Genomic DNA, 18,426 nt, shown 5'->3' on the forward strand with positions numbered 1-18,426 from the left:
TTCTTTCTTTCTTTCTTTCTTTCTTTCTTTCTTTCTTTTTTGTATGAACGTCCTTTTTTCCCTCCTCGTTTTCACACTGTCTTCCCTCTTCTTGCTCTTCCATACATGGTGTTTTAAAACTCAAAGCATCAGATTCAACGTAAAAGGAGGCCCGCCTCTCTTATCAAATGTCTCCTATTAAAGTGAACTTCGCAGAAAAAGGTCAGCTTCAAAACCTGTGAACTTCCCAGCTGCGCTTTTTTTTTCCATCTTAATTCTTTAAATAAGTATACCTCTTCCTTCTGTATTGTTTTCTTGGACCATTTAAAAAAAACATACATTTTAGTTGGTAAATCCCTCCCCCCCCTTCTCTCAAGATTCATCCAGGTTATTTTTCCGTATTTTTATGTACAAAATAATTTTAAGAATTGTTTTTGCTTCGTCGTTCTCTAATTCCAGCCAAATAGCAATAAGAAACAAGCCCCCTTTCTCGTTTTCTTTCTAGTTTGTTCTCTATTCTTTTTGTTTTTGTTCATTTGCTGTTAGCAAGATTTTATTCCTATGAACGAGTCCATCGCCGCAGCTGTGGCGCTATCCACTTCTCACTGTGGACACACTCCTTTGTCCAGTCTCTATCCAGACTTCCCCAAACCCGCTCCTACAAAGCCGAAATTTAGTCCCAAGGGCGGGTGGGCAGGAGCCCCTGGGCTGGTGGCCCTCGTGGGATCCCGGGTCCAGCGCAGAGTCCCGCCCTGGGGATCCAGGGTGCAGAAAGAAAAGGCGGCAGTCAGCGGGGAAGGGACAAGCCTGGGTGACGGTTGGAAGCGGGTGCGGGAGAAGCAGCCGGTCGGTCGCGGAGGGCGTGCAGGATCGCGCCGCTTAGAAGGCTCCACCGACCGTGGCGCTGGCGCCAGTGTCACAGACCCAGGGCGGCCGCGTGCTTTTTAGCTTTCAGTCTGAGATCCGCGATGCTGGAGTTCTTGCTGGTGGTCTTGGCGGCGGCGGCGGCGGCCACCACCGAGGCGGCGGAGGCCGAGTCCGCGGCCAGCGTGGCCAGCGGCAGTCCGAAGGGCGGTGCCGGGAACATCATGTAAGGCGCGTGCGCGGCCAGGTGCGGATGCAGGTGGTGGTGCGCGTGCGCCACGGCGCTGTCCAGCTGCAGCTGCGCCTGAACCTGAAAGGACAAGGGCGTCACGTTGCAATGACTATCCTAGGGTGACAACAGAATAGAAACAGAACATTAAAGGCGTCCAGCTTGGCTATGGGGAGAATTAGGGTGCGCGACAGGGAAGCAACATTTGGCAAAGTATCTGTTTGGAGAAGGACGTTATAGGCTTTTTGCTAAATCTGGGACACCACATTAGTACTCTAGTGTCCCATCTGTACCCTCAGGTCATGAAGAGCATGTTTCCTTGGGTTCCTAATCCCAGACTGCTAGAATGAGGTGGTCCCTTCGGGAACTGCGTGGGTGAATGGGTGACCTTGATATATCCCCCATGGACCACCCACCTCAACATCTTGGAGAGGTTGGGGTTAAGGACTGTTATCCTCTCCTGTCTTTGTCACATACCCCTGGACACACTACTGAAACAAAAACACATAACTTTTTCTTGTCATTTAGGGAAGCTATTGAATCTGCAGGTATTAACTTTTCCTGCTGTAGGAGTTACCTGAGAATCATGTTTAAATACAGACTCTGAGTCAGCAGGTCTAGTTTGTTGGGACTCAGACTAGGTTTCTAACAACCTTCTAGGTACAGCTGATTTTGCTGGCCTGAAGATCTCTACCTTCTTGGGTAGAGTCAGTTTCCTAGTAAGTTCTGGCTCTCTTTCTTTCTACAACTATCCTCATTTCAAATGCCTTTCCAACAAGATCCAAGTGTCTTGTAGTGAGGGAGACCGGGGCTCTAACTCTAATTCTCAATAGATAAGAATCACCTGAAGTCTCCCCAGTCCAGGGTACTGATGACTGAGAGCTCATCTGTGACATTACAGCCTTGGTGTAAGGATGCCTGCTGAAGATGGGTACGGTCAGACAGTTGCTAGCAAAGGAAAGGATTTTGCCCTCCAGCTTAAGATAGCAGGAAGCTCAGAACACTGGGATTCCCCAGGATTACATCATTGCTGCAGACTTTCCTTTCAAAAAGTTATTCTAAAGATCTATCTATTTATTTATTTATTTATTGGCTTAGAAGTGGATTTCTGAGGTAGGACAGTGAGCCCTGGGAAGACCAAGTCTTCCCTCTTTATTAGAGATGAAACTTTTTTTTGTCTAAGTTTTTAGGGCAGCTTTTTAAAAATAAGTCTGAATTGAGAATAGTTGCATTTATTTTTCTTCTGCCAGAGTCACTTAATGTGACTAAGGGATTAAAAAAAAAAAACTATCTAGAATGAATATTTAGAGGATTGCTTTTACAACACCCTTGGACCAGCCTCTGTATTTGATTTGATAAGATCCCAATCAAAGACTGTTTCTTCCTCTCCCCAGGTGCCATCTTAAATGCAGTTTTTAAAGGACAGGTTGCTCCCCTCAGGCTCCTATGAAGACAGAAAGGACTAAATATTCAAGGCCTTGACACAGTATAGGTTTTTAAAAGGGGAGTGGGTGCTCTATATAGTCTTGAAATTTGTTCTTCAATTGAAGCAAAGACACGGGGTCTGTTCAGCAGTCCAAACAAACACCCAGACCTTTTTACACTTAAAAAAAACCAAACAAGCAAACAAACAAAACTTGTAGCTAGGTTGTACTTGCCTGCTGAAATGGCATCCTTAAAGCACCTACGTTGACATAGGGTGCAACTCTACAAGCTTCAAACTGGCTAGCAGCCCCTATAAGGACACCTATTAAAGGGAACAAAGAAACAACAACAACAACAAAAGGGAGATGAAACATGAGATGTGAAGTAAACATTTCTAAAATAATTTTCCAAGGTGCCAAGTGGTAGCAAGTCATTTCTAGACTGTCATTTTTCTAAGTTACTGCGATAATTAAAATAAGTTGGAGTTTGCTTCTAAGTAGCAGAACTTTCATTTACTGCCCAGAAATTTTTCTTAAATCATGTCCCAATGTCATCCTTAGCATGTTCTTTGTTTTAGTTATAGCTATACTCCAAACCCATTTCTACTTAATGATAAAATGAATTATGAGATATACCTTTGTGAAGTTGATTTTCCTGTTTTCTACACTTAGCTCTTCGATTTTGAAACCAAACCTAAAAGTTGAGAGAGAGAGAGAGAAAAAAAAAAGAAAACATAAACTGTGATACTTCAAAACATCTTAAATTATAGTAGTACAATGTGGGGGGAAAAACAGTGTTTTGGGAAAGTCTTGGGAAATAAAAAGCACATGTTAAATTGTACAAACCAGCCTCACTTTTCAAAATTAAAAATGTAAATCAAGAAATAGAAAATAAAATAAAAACAAAACAGAAAGATTTCCTAGACTCTTTGTAAGGTAAATTGTTCCTTGATAAATTACTACTAGTTCCGGTTTCATCTTTTCACATTACAGAGTCCCAGGGGCCCAAAACACTCCCTGGTACCTGACACCAATGTGATAATGGGTTTAAATGTTTACCCAGTTAAGACCCAAGAAGAATGGACTCAGTAATAGCCTGTAATATTAATTAACTTCATCTTGAAGAAAAACCAAACAGTAAAGCAAATAATGACTCTTATTTTGGTGGGGGAAGGGACATGGGGGTGGTAATTAGTGTCATAAAAGCCTCACTACAAAGAAGTTTAGACTTTCTCTGTCCCTCTGTGCAGCAGAGTGTAACACAGTGACAGAATAATTGTGCCATTATCATGATAATCTAATTTGCTCCTATAGAAAAAGCCACTGCTTGGGACAGTAGGAAGGATTCCAGGAAATAGCTCCTATAACTTAAATGAAAGTATAAGGAGGGGGAAAAAAAAGAGCAGTAATAAACTTCATTAAAAAAAAAAAAAAAAGAGTGTGCCACAAAAAGGAGATGTACCAAGAAATCCCCGGACAATGGATATGATCTTCTTAAATAACTTGCCAACTTTTCAAGTCAGTGTGACAGATTTTTTAAAATTCAAATAAGGCTCCAATAACACAGTTTCAACAATACAGCATATTGACTGATTCACAAATTAATGTTTAAAAAAAAACATGAAAGGAAAATGTTGCTTCAGAGCCTTTTTCTGGTAAGTTTTTGAAATCAAGTGCCACAGTCAATGTAAATCTTCAAAAATCCTCCTGATATTGAGTATAATAGAAGGGTGAATTGCATGCCAGGGTGGCATCCTTTGTGTGACTCACATGGCCTGAGGCTTCTTGACTCTCCCCCCCCCCCATAGAAGAGTTGGAATGGAGATACTATTACTCACGGCTGCAATAATTATCACGGTTTTAAGGGGTTGCAGAGTCTCTAGAGAGTTCAGCGCAGGCTGCAAAGCAGAATGGGCTTAAAAAAGGAAGGCTCTAGGATTGACGTCGTGATGACCAAGGCGGCCTATTATTATTTTTTTCTCTGTCCACGTTACTGCTCTGTTTTTCCCCCCTGATCCTATTACAAGATGCGGGGAAGCCCCATAAGAATTGTGCATAGTTCCTTACAGATGGTGGTCTCTCCGCCCAGAGACCCAGGGAGTATCTGTTACAGCGATACTTTGTAACAGCTGCAGATGTTCGAGCCTAAAACTGCTCCATGTGTTCAAACAAATAATGACCATCATTTTCTCCCAATTTTATTATTTGAGCGGAAATACAATCTGAAACGTTTAAATTTGTTCCCCATAAAGCTGGAAGGATATGCATGCGTGTTTATAATTCCTCCTTTAGATTATCCTCAACCCCACCAATAATGAAAAAAGCTGCAGTTCTGACTTCAAGTGATATTCTGAAGGCCAGGCTTTGCAAACATCAATAATACGATGTGTATGTTGTTTTAAAATGGAGTTTTCATGGGTTCAGGTTCTTTGCATTGGTTAAGAGAAGGAACAAAGGGTGGGCAAAGACATTCTATACCCTCTGTTTCTCGCTCAGTTAGAGACCGATCCGCTAGCAGTACTGTAAATTTTTGCACTTAACAGACGCTAATTTTCTTTATAGTCTGTACATCCATAAACCTAATTGGTATATCCGTTTGGCAAATCTAGACCCTCAACGAAACCCAACTCCAGAGAGCAAAATACTCATTGTAACTTTTAAGGCTTCAGAGATAAAACGTTTTCTGTGGCATTTTTTTTTAAGGCTTATAAAAGTAGGCCCATTAGGATTAAACCACATTAAAGACAGCGAGGGGCTAGGGGGGTGTGGTTAATAGAAACTCTGGGAGCAAACCCAGCACAGCTTTCTTTTTCAGCGAACATATGTTGGCTTAGGGGTGAAAGGGGCTACGGGATCAAAACCCATTTTAGAAAATAAGATCTTTAGGAAAGATGTCCCCCCCCCCCCGCCCACCCTTTCTCATCTCACACCAGACACCTGAAGCTGTTCGCAAACATTAGGTGTAGCTCTCTGACTTTCAGGACCCAGCCTCCACCTCCTCGCAATGGGGGTACCTGTACTCGGGCCTCAGAGAGCCCCAGTCGCTGGCTCAATTCCTCGCGCATGAAAGCGTCTGGATAGTGGGTCTCATCGAAAAGCCTCTCCAGCTCGTTGAGTTGTTCCAGGGTAAAATTGGTCCGACTTCGCCTCTGCTTGATTTTGGTCTGGCCTTCGTCCTCCATCCCTTTCGCATCCTCTTTGCGATCCTTCAGTTCAGGGGACACTGAAGAGGGCACCACGGAAGACCACACGTGCGTCGGAGCACGCACCACCAAAACACACACACACACACACACACACACACACACACACACACACACGGACGGACGAACAAAAAAAAGCAAGACAATCTCATTACTAGATTTTTCCAGAAAAAGGCTAGAGACTCCTAACCCCTGGAAGCGCGGGATCCCTGTGAAGACCCCGAGAGAGGATGGGGTCTCTGAGACCCGCAAAGTCTTGTCTGTATAGCTGCCTAGGGACAAGGTGTGCACGCGGCTACCCAACTCAACTGGGGTCTTAGCTTACCCTCTCACTATCTGTTCCCTTCCCTTCTTCTGTCAACACCAAAAGCATTCCTGACCCTATGCCACTCACTGACCCAGGCACTCACGGAAATCAAAAGCGCTGTGAGGGCCTCTCCCAGAGCCCGGTCTCGGTTAAAGGGCGCGGCAAGGCCACGCGATGGCCTCGTACGCCAGCTATCCCCAGAGGGCTGTTCCGCTGTCCCGCCAGCCTCTGCTGCCTCTGGCCCTTTGCCTCCCGCAAACTTGCTGGTCTAATTTAGAAACAACTGGGCCCGCTGAAGGGTTGCAACTGGAAAACGAGATTCTGGTACAGCGCTGCGCCGAAAGCCACGTCCCCGGGCACCCAAGGGCTCCGACCAGACCCCTATGGATGGTTCCATCAGCAACTAGGCAGTCCCTGTGCTTCCTGACAGACCCGGGTCGAATTGGCACAGGCAACCACGCCATGTTGGCGGCCTGGATGACTGGCCGCCCACGCTGGGCCAGAAGGGTAGAGGCGGCAAATCAGACAGACTCTGGTGGTCAGCAAAACCCACCGCTGCATCTGTCCTCTCCTTCTCCCTCCCTGGTGGAAGCCAAGGCTCGACCCTAAAGGCTTAAACCTTCTGAGATCAACAGGTTCAAGCAGAACATTCCTCGGTTTCTATTGGCTGTTCAAAACCTTTTCATGCATCCAGCCGCTCGGATGTTTAATAAAATATGCATTTTCCCCCTCACATTCGTTGCTACTTTGCTGTCCTTCCATGTAAAAGATAGGAGCTCTGGCAGTGTGAGCAAATAGGGCCACATGAGGGGTGGTATATATGTATGTCAAAGGGCAACTATGAGAACAAAGTCGGGCCCATATCAATACAAGGTCCACCCAACCTTCATCCTCCGCATGATTTGGAGATGGATGTCCACTGTCAAAGCTAAGTTTAGACAGTAGAGGCTGTTTCGATTCCTCCCAACCCAGGATCCGGATCATCACGGAGGGGAAAAAATTAAGTCGAAAGAGCCAAGCTACAAAGAAATTAACACTTGTCCAGAGCTTGGAAATCAACCACCCCAGCAACTGGCTCACCCAGGCTCGCCAGGGCTGTGTAACCCAAGTCCCAGAGCTATGAACCTTGAAGGGTTCTCAGGCCCCTTTATCCTTTTACCTTATCACGTTCTAAATTAAGGGGAACATGGCTGTGATCTGGGTGAAGGCAAAACGCCCCATCTCGCCCCAGCTTGGCCTTCTATACAGTAACCTTATTTATTGCCTGTATTTCTGCTTCTCGGAGTTCATTTTGTGGACGTTTGTCCTTCCTCCGGGAAGGAAGTAGATAAGGTCACAGCAAACATTAGGGGTCAATTTAATAGAAAACATTACTATAACGATCTCACTAACATCTTAGTAAAATTTAAACACGAACACATATTCTTCAGATGGGAAGGTGGACCGGCTTTGTCTGTTGTCACCCACAGAGTAGATTCTCCTCAAAGTTTAGGGGCTTCAAAGGGAAACAAGTCCAAATTTCAAGTTGATTAATAGTCTTAATATAATGTCTCTTTCGCCCCCAACTTTCCACTTAATGGCCTAAACAGGAACAGACCGTGTTATAAACAAGTTAATTGCTTGCTTAAATTTGTGATTCTACGCATGCCACATATTTTCTTAATTGGAAAAATATGGCAGCACACCAGTTACTGCAGTACCGAGTGCCAAATTAATTTTTAACTTTGAGTTGATGGACGCTTCACTGGTTAGATAAAGCCTTTTTCTAACACTGCTGGCTCCAAAAGACAGTCTCTCTCTCTCTCTCTCTCTCTCTCTCTCTCTCTCTCTCCCTCCCCCCCACTCCTCAATGCCTCCACCGAGAGGGAATCACCACCTCGGCCTGGATCTTTGACTGGCTTCTACCTTAACAGTTCAATGAGAATGTGAAGTTCGCTCCCCAAGATCCGGAGATTTAGGGGCTTTGCAGAGTTACAGTGGTTTTGATGGCAAATCTAAAGAAGGGGCAACGTCGTGTGGCTCTTCTCTTTCTCTCCCCTCCCCTTCTCTCCTTTAGGCCTAGGAAAGGGGTTCTGGCAAACTCGGGACTAATGGCTAGTTACAACCGGCCTCCTAGTGAGCCCCTCCGCACCCCTTCTCGCCGCGGGCCACACAAACTTCGCCGTCCCGCAACGCGGCCCCATCCTCCCGCTCGCGAAAAACGCATTTCGGTGCAACCGGAGCGATAGAGAAGGGTGCGCGCAACCCCACGCCCCCCCCACGCGAGGACCCCACCCACGACGGAGCAGTCTGGCCTCCTACTCCTCCACCATCCCCTTAGCTCCCAAAGCTGGGGTTCAGGGCCCTCTGCGATGCCGCCCTCCTCCCGCTCGGGTCCCGGGTCCTCTCCCGCCCCGAGGACAGGGGAAGGCAGGAAGGGGAACCGCGGCCGGGGGCAGGCCGTTACCCTCCGTCAGCCGCGGACTGCCGGGCTCCCTGCTCCGCTCCGCGGCTCCCATGTCCAGCTCCCGGACGGGAGAGCGCCCTCCTCCAGCTCCTCCGCCTGCTCCTCCTCCTCCAGCACCTCCTCCGCCTCCTCCGCCTCCGCCTCCGCCTCCTCCCGCGCCGCCGCCTCCGCCGGCCGCCCGGACTGCCGGGCTGCTGCGGTCGTCGCGGCCCGGATCGACGCAGCCGGGCTCTTTGGCCCCGCGCAGCGGCCCGCTCTCCAACACCTCCCGGTACGTGATGGCCTCCTTCTTCTCCTTCACTTTCTGGTCAAAAGACTTGGAGACGAACGCCGTAAGTTCTTCCATCGCGGCCACTGCCGCCGCCGGTCAGCCTCGCGCTCAAGCTCTCCTGGCCGAGCCCCGCTCTTTTTTTCCTCCTTCTTTTTTTACTGCTCCAGCCCCCCCAATAATAACACATCAATGGGGCAGGGGGATGGGGGAGGAGAGGGAGGAGGAAGAAGAAGAAAAAGAGGAGAAGAAAGAAGAGGAGAAGTAGAAGGAGAAAAAGAAGTAAGAGGAGGAGGACAAGGAGGAGGAGGAGGAGGAGGAGGAGGGAGGGGGTAAAGGGGGAGAGGGGGGAGGAGGGAAGGGGCGGGGGCCGCCAGAGGGAAATGGGAACTGATGCTTCCCTGCCGGAGTGCGCGTGTTCAATGTTAAGATCTTTGACAATTCTTCCTGCGGAGAGTTCAGATCTGATAGCGACGCAGCTCTTGAAGTCTCACTATTTATACTTCCTAAAGGCGGGCCTCTTGTTCTGAGTAAATTACCTCCCCTCGCAACTCCTAGTGAACCCCTTCGCGGGTAGCAGGAGCGAGCGCCACTACCTGGGGTGGGGACGAGAGGGAGTGGGGACGAGAGAGAGAGAGAGAGAGAGAGAGAGAGAGAGAGAGAGAGAGAGAGAGAGAGAGAGAGAGAGAGAGAGAGAGAGAGAGAGAGAGAGAGAGAGAGAGAGAGAGAGAGAGAAATATGAATATGAATATTGAGGATCCAGGCTAGAGTCCACCGGACTGGAGAGGGAGGGCAAGCAGGGGACCAGAGGGGGCGGGGAGAGGAGGCAGGTCCTCAGCGGTCGGGTTTTCTGATAGCCTCGGCCACTGGTGCTCTTGGCCATTAATCCAGGATTGACAAGAATCCCTAATTAATTTAATTAAGCGTGGATTTTGCGTTGGTGTCACGACTTAGTAAAACACTGGGGAGCTGGATAGACTTCTCGGAGGCGGGGCCAAGAGGAAACTGACAAGTGCATTGCAATCAGAGTCAGTGGGTATCCTCAGAGAGTACCCGACCCTACAGCCTCGCTCTGGGTGGGCATCCCAACTGCTCGACCCTACAATGATGACCCCTAGTCTCTGGCCCAGTATCGGGCTCTCTATGGTTAATAGGCCTAGCAACCATTCCAGTATTCTGTTCCTGCACCCTTTCCTGCTCCAAGCCGCTGCAGCTGCACAGCGGTGCATCCTGGCTTCAAGCGCCTGCTGCGAACGGGGCTTCTCTGCAGCTCCTCGGAAGGCTTCACCTCCTTTTAGGATCTTGCGAACGCGCAGCCAGCCTCACTGAGTACTGGTCCCTGTAATTCACTCTACTACTTTGGAGTCAAAGCTGACTCCCGTAAAGACACATCCCGCTAGAAGGGGTTGGTCGATTTAACTTGTTTCCTGAGCAGCTGTTCTCTGCCAGATTCGGTCTTAAGGTATTTTCTTTCAGCCCGGTCAGGCGCAGTTCCATTTCGATTTTCTCTATGAGGTCTAAGGGTTCTTACACTTTTTCCTAACAACTCCCTGCACCCTGTCCTTAATTATTTAGCATGTTGGGGGGACATTCTAGTTCACTTCCCTAATTTTGAAAAACAAAAGATGACTACTTTTTGAGTTCTGCGGAAAAAATTACCGACCTTGCTTGTCGCTCGACTAATTTTTGTTTACCGTGGACTGTGAAAAAGAGGCTCGCTCTTTAGAGGGGGGAAGACAACTCTTTCTGATTTATAACTTAAAAATTGTATATTTGACTTATTTTTATAAAAACTCTTAATTATATAGGTGGAAAACACGTCTGTCTCCTCTAAGCCACCGCTTGCTGTGAGATTTGTAGCTATGCAAATACTTATTTACGCACACAAAAGAATGTTTACATATGAAATGTTACATTTACTTGAATATGTAAACAAATATACCTCTTTAAGTGGCAGTTTGGGGCATTTTCAGTATACTGAATATTAATGAGTTTTGTTTGATGTTAAAAGATAATGTTTTCGTTCTCTTGGATCCAGTACTCAGTAAAAATGAAAGCAGTTTCAGGCCATTAATATGTATATCTTCTACTTATTGATTAGAACAGCAAAACACACTTAGCAAATAATTTCAGAAGTTCTACCAAAACAACCTGAAACGTTGGTAAAGAGAACACAGAATTGTGGTACATAATGGATTCTCGACTAAATGTAATCTAAGACGTTCCATAACTTCTTGTAATACTAACTACTACTCAGATGCATTGCACATTTAAAGAACATGAAAATAAAGCTTATTAGAAATGTTGCTTTACTGTTTCTTTGACATTATCCTTCCTTCTGGAAACATTTCCCCCCCCCCCCCCCCGCTTTTGGGACAAAAGCGTACCTTTACACGGTTTTATGCTGTTGATTGCATTCAACATCATTTAGGTATTATTGAAGTACATGAACTCTTGCTTTTATTATTTAATAAGACTCAAAACCTTAACACTTCCTAACTTCTATGAATTTAGGAGCAATGTCATACTGAGTATTGGTCTGCTATCTGTAACACTGTAATTCTGGGAGAATAATCACAGAATTTTACTCTTTTGTGAAACTGTTTAAAAAGGTCATTTAGTAATGGGATCCACTAAGTTGACATGGTGTTTCAGTAGCTTTCAACCTCTATGATGAAATACATATTCATAAACACCTTCCAAATAACATCCCTGCTAGAAGTCTGATAAGAGATCAGGGGACCCTCCAGATACTGCTTTATCCTTTTAAGCACATGACTTCAATACAAACTCTTATGCCATCCTCTGTACTAGAGAGAAAGATGACCACTTTAAGGGTACCCAGAGAAGGCTCAGGCATGACTATTGTGTCATTTGAACCAATAGATTATTTCATCTTGACTCATTCTAACTATAGGGGTGGTAGATGAAGCAATGATAAATCTCCAGTGCCTGACTATGGACTCCCACTTGTGTAAAGGAAGTTTAATTTAAAATTTTTATTAGCATATAATTGATTAGTTTTCTTTATGAATTTTCCACATATGGAAACAAACACCTCTTCTGCTAGCCTCTTATATCCTCCCCACTCCCTTCCTCCCCATCCCCAATAGTCCTTCTTTTAGGAAGTTTCAGTTTTAAGAAATTAAAAGTTTGGAAATTGTTTTAATAAAATCTATGAAGTACGATGTTTCACCAAACAGCAAATATTTTCCTGAGATAAGACATTTCAAAGCCTTTTTTATTTTATTTTATTTTACTTTGTCAAAGTTTTGAAAGGAACATTGACTTTAAAACTCAGGTGACAGCCTATGGACAGATATAAAAAAAAAATCATGACCCTCAAGAGTTCCCCCAGTTCTTGAATTATTTAAAACAAACATGTGGTGTTGCAGTTTTGTTTTAAAACAGTCCCTCAAAACTGACTAGTTAAGGTCCAGTTACTTTCCAGGAATAAACCTATACTGGAGGTGATTTCCATCTCAAATGTCTGTGGAAATCTGAACCTTGGTATCTAGCTAACAGTAGGCCTGAATCCAAGTCAATATTTTATATATCTCCTCATTTTTGTTTCCTTATAATAAATCATGAAAGAAAAGTCATACAAGGAAAATATTGTATGTTACAGAAAATGCCACGTTTCTTTAATTTCGGTCATAGAAGTTTCTCTTTCTTTCTTTCTTTCTTTCTTTTTTCCTTCCTTCCTTTCTTTCTTTCTAATAAATCTACACATTTACTTTCTCTTCTAGAGGAACCTTCTCCCATTGGGCAGATTTCTTCCTCCTATCTAACAGTTTCTTTAATAGGAGAAACTAATTGCTTCCAATCCGCGAATGCCTTCACCTTCATGGCAGAAAAAAAAAAAAAAACCCCACCGATTTTTAATGTATTTTTTTTTGCAAATAAATCATCACAATTTAATCACACACGACTCTATGCAGACACACTCCCATGATTTATTATTGTTGGGCGAATTTCCACCTCGCTCAACAGGAACTAACCCATTTTGCTCTACGCGGATGTCTTAAACATAACTTCTTACGATGTAGATGTTTGCTGATTATCTGTGACGATAACGGCGAATACTAAGGCAGTAACATCCCATAGTACCACCTTTATTGCTTTTGGGGAATAAGAAAATCCAATTATGCAAACACGCAAAACAAACATTAAACAAAAAATTGGCGGCATGACAATCCACTCGCTCGGCATTCCTAAAGGCCCAGCAGCCTGCATCGACGCACTCGACAGCTCGGCTGACGCTGCCTGGTGCTGGAACCAGGAAGGCGCTGAGCTTAAACTGAAGCAAGTTCTGAGGACGCCGGTGGCGCCGTGGTTAGAAGAGGGGGTTCCAGGTCCCCACGTCGGGAGGTGCGAACCCGAAGGTCGAGCCAGGTGATGCCGGCGTCCAGAGCTTGGGGGCGGCGCCCGCGAAGGAGGCGTAGCGAGGCCCAGCTCCGCGGGAGGCGGCGTGGGGCCTGGCGCAGTCTGTGGCCAGGAGCTCGCCGAGGGTTGGGCCGGGGCCCGCGGCGTGCGGGTTGGAGCCGTGCGCATGCGCCCCGCACCTTGCACGGTCCCAGCCTTCTGGCTCTGGGCGAGGGGGTCGCCGGAGTGGTCGCGGGTGGCGAGCGACAGCAGGCCCTAGGCCTGCAGTGTGGAGGTGATGTGGAGAGGTAACCCCGAGTCCGCGGGCCCCGCGGGTCCTCGATCGCCGTTCCTCGGGTTCCCAGTTGTCCTTCCTTTCTAGCCAGGTTCACTCTCACCTCCTCCAGGTAGTCGGAGCGAAGGGGAGGCTGTGGCTAAGTGTGCACGGAATCCCCACCCCCTCTCCTGTCTCTCCGATGCTTGTTGTCTGGAGAGAGACTACATGGTTAGACAGACCCTTCCTGTCTTGAAATCTACACACATCATTTTAAACAGTCTGTGAATTTACCGTCAAGACTTTTGGTCATGTGACCAGATAGTTACCTCCTGAACTCATTCACCTCTCTCAGGAGTTACAATGGATGTTGTCTGTCCTCGATTTTAGGTTATAATTAATGTAATTTCTAAGTTGTATTTAAAATGCTTCTTGAGGGAAAAAAAGCCCTAGATTTGCCAGCAACCCAGTTTTGTCCCTACTAAGTACTAGGTGGTTAAATAAATTCACATATCATGTGCTGGCATATGAAGGTATTCGAGTTGTCATCTTTGAACTTAGATGTAAAAGCTCCCAGTGAAGGAGCTACGTAGAGTTTTCAGGTTTTAAGGAGCGGAGCAGATGTGACAGGTACAACCTTGTGGGGAAAGTAGCTATCCTTTGAGAGCTCCTCCAGTCTTAGAGTTTATGAATATTCACTTTCTTTGCAGACAAAGGAGATTTCTTGCTAAGTGGTAGCACTTTATTACTGTATGTTCAATAAGAAGACTAAAAATGTCTGAAGCGGAAAAGACAAAGGCAGCTGGCACTTGTCTGTTAATTGGCCTTGCTGACCCAGTCTCTACATATTCAGCGTGTAGAGTTGTGATGTGAATTGGTTGTCATAGGGTTGTTGTAGTGCATTTACAGATATCTTTTTTTCTGGTTTCACTCTCAGAATATGGGAAGGAAGTCCTGTGATTTGTTAGTTTAAAAAGGGACACTAAATAATCTACAGAATGTTGTTGCAACAGTAGTTTTTTTCTAATTGAAAATAATGTTATTTGTATACGATATATTCTCATGATTGTTTTCCCTCATCTCCCAAACTAACAAACAAACAAAGAAAAAGGAAACTAAGAAAGCATGAGAAATGTACACACACACACACACACACACACACTTCATAAAACTTCAACATTGGAAACCATAATATACAAGCAAAAGATCAGTGTGGTTAACAAAAGTGACCAAACAAAGCAATATGAGACAAAAAAAGTTTCCAAAAAGATCTCTGTGTTTGTTTTTTATGTTGGCCATCTACTGCAGGACATGGAGCCTGCCCTTAAGTGTGGTTTGTGTACCCTTGGGGAACTAATTGTTCCTTTTCCAGCAGTTGTTGATTGGGGATGACTTCTTGTTGGGGATGGGAGCGCCTCTCGAGTGCTCCATCTCAGTGCTGGTACCCTTTCTGGTTTGGACCTGTATGGGCCCTGTACATGTGCCATAGTGTCTGAGTTCATCACGTGTCAGTCTTAACAGCATTGTTTGGACAGAATTCTTTTTCTTTTGAATTTTGCCTTGTTATAGCTTAATTTTTGCCTCTGTTCTTACAATGCCTTTGGATGGCTCTCTGTTTGGGATTTCATAGTTGTCACATAGTGTTCATCCCGGTTTTACTTTTTGTTCTGTTTTGTTCTTTCCAGTGTCTCTGGCAGCCCAGGGTGGTCTTGAACTTGCTGTGTAGCCTGATGAGATTGTAAGCATGTGCCACCACACTCAGCCATTTTACTTTTCTACTTTTTATTGAGGAGGGGGTATGTACCCAGGATCAAAGATTCTGGTTTTTTCATTATTTAATGAAACACTATGCAGAAGTACTTATAAACTGTCATGTCCTCTGTGAACCTTTGTTCTCTTAAACTAATAACTGCTTGTTTTATCTTTATTAAGGATATGCCTTGGCAGTTGGTAAAATACTGGTTCACTGAGTTAGATGTGTCTGTCAAGTGTTGGCGTCCTTTATTGTATATCAAGCATCCACTTTTATTAATATTGCCTCTGATCCTAGAAAAAAGGAAGTCTGAGTACTAGGCAGATACAAACTGTCCAAAATTCAGATCTTTCCATGAAGAGCTGCATTTTATGATTGGTGACAAATACCGTTAATTTTCCTTGCTGTAGAAGGCTATATTTATTTAGTCTAGGAAAAAGGCTGCCAAATGATCATCTGTTGGCAGTTTTACAGTAAGAGGCATGTTTTATAATAAAAGCAGCTAGTTCAGCTTGCAACTCAGTCACACAGTTTTTTAGGACAACCAGCACTCTTCACTGTATAATAGATATTGTGTTTCTTGAAATGTAATAAATCTCGTGATTTTCATTCCATTGCCAAGGGCATTTTTGGGTATGTGTATGTGTGCTGTTGGTAAACTGGGGATTGAACCTTGGTTTTACAGGAGCTGGGCAAGTTTTCTACCACTTAGCAAGATTCTTGGCCCTATCAAGAATGAGACTCCAGTGGGATGTAAAGTGGGCGGGGACCAGGAAAGAATGTAATGACCCTAGTATAGTTTGCTTTGCTTTGATTTCTGCAAAAATTCAGAACATCAAAAAAGGTAATGTTTGTATACTATAATGAAAATAATTTTGCCTCTTGGATTTCCTGACTCTAAGGGTCCTTGGGCTCTCTTTTGGGAGCTGTTGATACACTAGAATGTAATACCTTGGAAGGCAAGGACTGCCTTCATAATATCCACTGATGTATCTCTGACCTTAGGTCAGTCAGCTCTCATCCTGAGGTGGTCACTCATCTTCAGTGTTAGGCTGCTCGCCATTTGACTCTGTTGACTTTGTTGTGTCTCGCTTTCCTCCTGGAGAAGTGCACTGTCATTGTGAGAACTTGCATTTCTAAAAAATATCTTTTTTTCTAATCTCACTCTAGACCACTGATTTGGTAAGGTAAATGGAAAGAGATTTGAAGTTGGAATTAGTTTTTCAGAAATTGGAAGGTGAATTTCCTTTGCGGCTACTTGAAAAACCTGTGCTTTTGATTATGCTTTCCTTTGGTTTATTTTGTGACTCTTTGGAATTATCTGAGATCTCTTTATTCTTGGTGCCTGATAATTATTGCTTTTCCTTGTTTGGGTTCAAAAGGGCTTTCTGTATACTAGGTAACATCTTTAATGTCTTTGAGGTTTTTTCTAAGTTATACCCTAGTCTATGTTTATTTTTAAAAATTTTACTGTCTAGGCACTTGGGAGAAATGCATTTTATTTGTTTGTTTATTTATTTATTTATTAGAAATTCTTTGATGCTTTTTCCCCTCATTTAATTTTTGGTAACGACATTTTTATCAGTTGGATATTGGATTTCCTGGATTGCTCTCTCTCCTTTTATTTTAAAGTTTTCAGGTTTTCCATGCTTGTCTCATTTTCTTTCACCTTCTGTGAGTGTTTGACCTTTTCCAACCCTATCTTGTCTGTCATTTATTTAAACGAAGCTCTCCCCTGTCCATGGAACATTTTCCCATTGCCTGCTGGGACATCTTTTCATTACCTACCTGAAGATATTAATGAGTTTCTGTTCTAGAAGTTTTTGTTATTTTTCTCTGTATGTTTCCACTTTACTATGAGCTGCTTTCTTTCTGTTTTCTACCTTCTGGCTGTTGTGTAGATTTGCTGTTTGTGCTGTGTCCTTCACCCAGGGCCTCACAGACCCCAGCAGTGTTCTGAACACTGAGCTAGTCTTCCTTGTCCTCCACACAGAGGCGTCCTTACCTATTTGTCTCTCTTTTGTGTATTTTCTAAAAGGTTAACAGAGAGGAAGTTTATAGAAAATGTTTACTGTGTGAACTTGTCAGCTGTGGCCTGTGTGACAGGGTGGGAGGATGGGAGTTTGCCATCTTTTCATGGGACCACTGGGTACTGTTGCTTTTTAGAAAGATCTTATTTCCATTCAAGGATGTACACTTTTGTGACTGTAGTTTTTGTCCAGTCACTTTTAGTTTGGTATCACTGGGCCTCCCCTGCTTTTTTTGAAAGTGAACTCTTAGACCTTTGTGCTCCCCATTCAATATACCACTGCTCTGCTGGGGTCGGAGAGGGCTAATCACCTGGCCAGAGAGCGTGACGGAGGGAACTGGACAGTATTTCTTGTACAGAAATTCAATCACTTCCGTGTCCTTAGCTTCATACCCAATTGCATCTGTGTGGTATCTGGTGTTCAGATTCTTGATTCATTGTGATTTTTGTTGCATGAGATGGCTTTTTTCTTGTTGAAATTATCTGCAAGTTGCTTAGTATTCAATTTTTGTAGTTCTGAGTCCATCAGTTTTTCATTTGCTAAAATGTCATCAGTTTATCTTGTCTCCTGTTCCCTGTTGTCTTCTAGTTCCATCTTTTCTTCCCTCCCTTCCTCTCTCCCTCCCCTCACCTCTTTCTTTCTTGTTATTTTTTTTGCATGTTTGTTTGTTTTCGTTTCTTTGTCTAGTCCTGGGTGTCCTGGAATCAGCTGTGTAGACCAGAGTGTCCTTGAATCCCCAGAGCTCTCCTACCTCCCATGTGCTGGAGTTGAAGCCAGCCGTGCATCACCACTGTGAGATGTCTTCTAGCTCCCTTCATCCTGTGAACTTACTTTTCTCCTTCTTTAGTCATTCTCCAGATTTATTTATTTGTTTATGTTAGACCTGGCTGGCCTCCAATTTGTGGAAATCCTCCTGCCTCTATCTCCCAAATGCTGGGATTACAGGTTTTGTGCCACTATGTCTGGGACTTTTTAAATAAGAATATAAAATCCTGGCGTTTCAGTTTTTTTGAATGAGAGTATAAAAGACCTAATAAAAAACCATTTTAGTTTAAATGTTTGTAGAAAAGAAAAAAATAAACTGGTTTTTTGTTTTGCTCTCAAGATACAGTTACTCTTCTGCAGCACCCTTGGTGACCTGAAACTTGTTATGTAAACTAGGCTGGGCTTGAACTCACAGAGAACTACCTGTCTCTGCCTCCTGATTGTCTATTAAAAACGTATACTACCACACATGCCAGTTTGTGTAAATTCTTTTTTTTTTTTTTTTTTTTTTTTTTTTTT

The 18,426-nt window shown here is 44.3% G+C and overlaps 2 protein-coding genes across 3 annotated transcripts in view; one reads left to right on the forward strand and one right to left on the reverse strand.

Annotated features, from left to right (window-relative positions):
- Window positions 1–511: 511 nt before the first annotated feature.
- Shox2 (short stature homeobox 2) lies at window positions 512–9,013 on the reverse strand. 2 transcript variants are annotated; one of them, XM_021196076.1, is made up of 5 exons: window positions 8,453–9,013; window positions 5,511–5,719; window positions 3,133–3,190; window positions 2,731–2,819; window positions 512–1,189 (listed from the first exon to the last, which is right to left on the reverse strand). In XM_021196076.1, the coding sequence occupies exons 1-5, from the start codon at window positions 8,796–8,798 to the stop codon at window positions 896–898; spliced, it is 996 nt and encodes a 331-aa protein (XP_021051735.1). In that variant the 5' UTR covers window positions 8,799–9,013; the 3' UTR covers window positions 512–895. The 2 variants fall into 2 exon arrangements, with proteins under 2 accessions (XP_021051735.1, XP_021051738.1); XM_021196079.2 differs by having other exon boundaries at window positions 512–1,153; window positions 8,453–8,881.
- A 4,290-nt stretch (window positions 9,014–13,303) lies between these two features.
- Rsrc1 (arginine and serine rich coiled-coil 1) overlaps window positions 13,304–18,426 on the forward strand; it is a 300,961-nt gene continuing 295,838 nt past the window's right edge. The window contains exon 1 of the mRNA XM_029538027.1: window positions 13,304–13,393. Coding sequence (XP_029393887.1) covers window positions 13,384–13,393 — 10 coding nt within the window. The 5' untranslated portion in view covers window positions 13,304–13,383. The remainder of the gene's footprint in view (window positions 13,394–18,426) is intronic.

This window comes from Mus pahari, chromosome 4, assembly GCF_900095145.1.
Source record: "Mus pahari chromosome 4, PAHARI_EIJ_v1.1, whole genome shotgun sequence".
Lineage (NCBI taxonomy): Eukaryota > Metazoa > Chordata > Mammalia > Rodentia > Muridae > Mus > Mus pahari.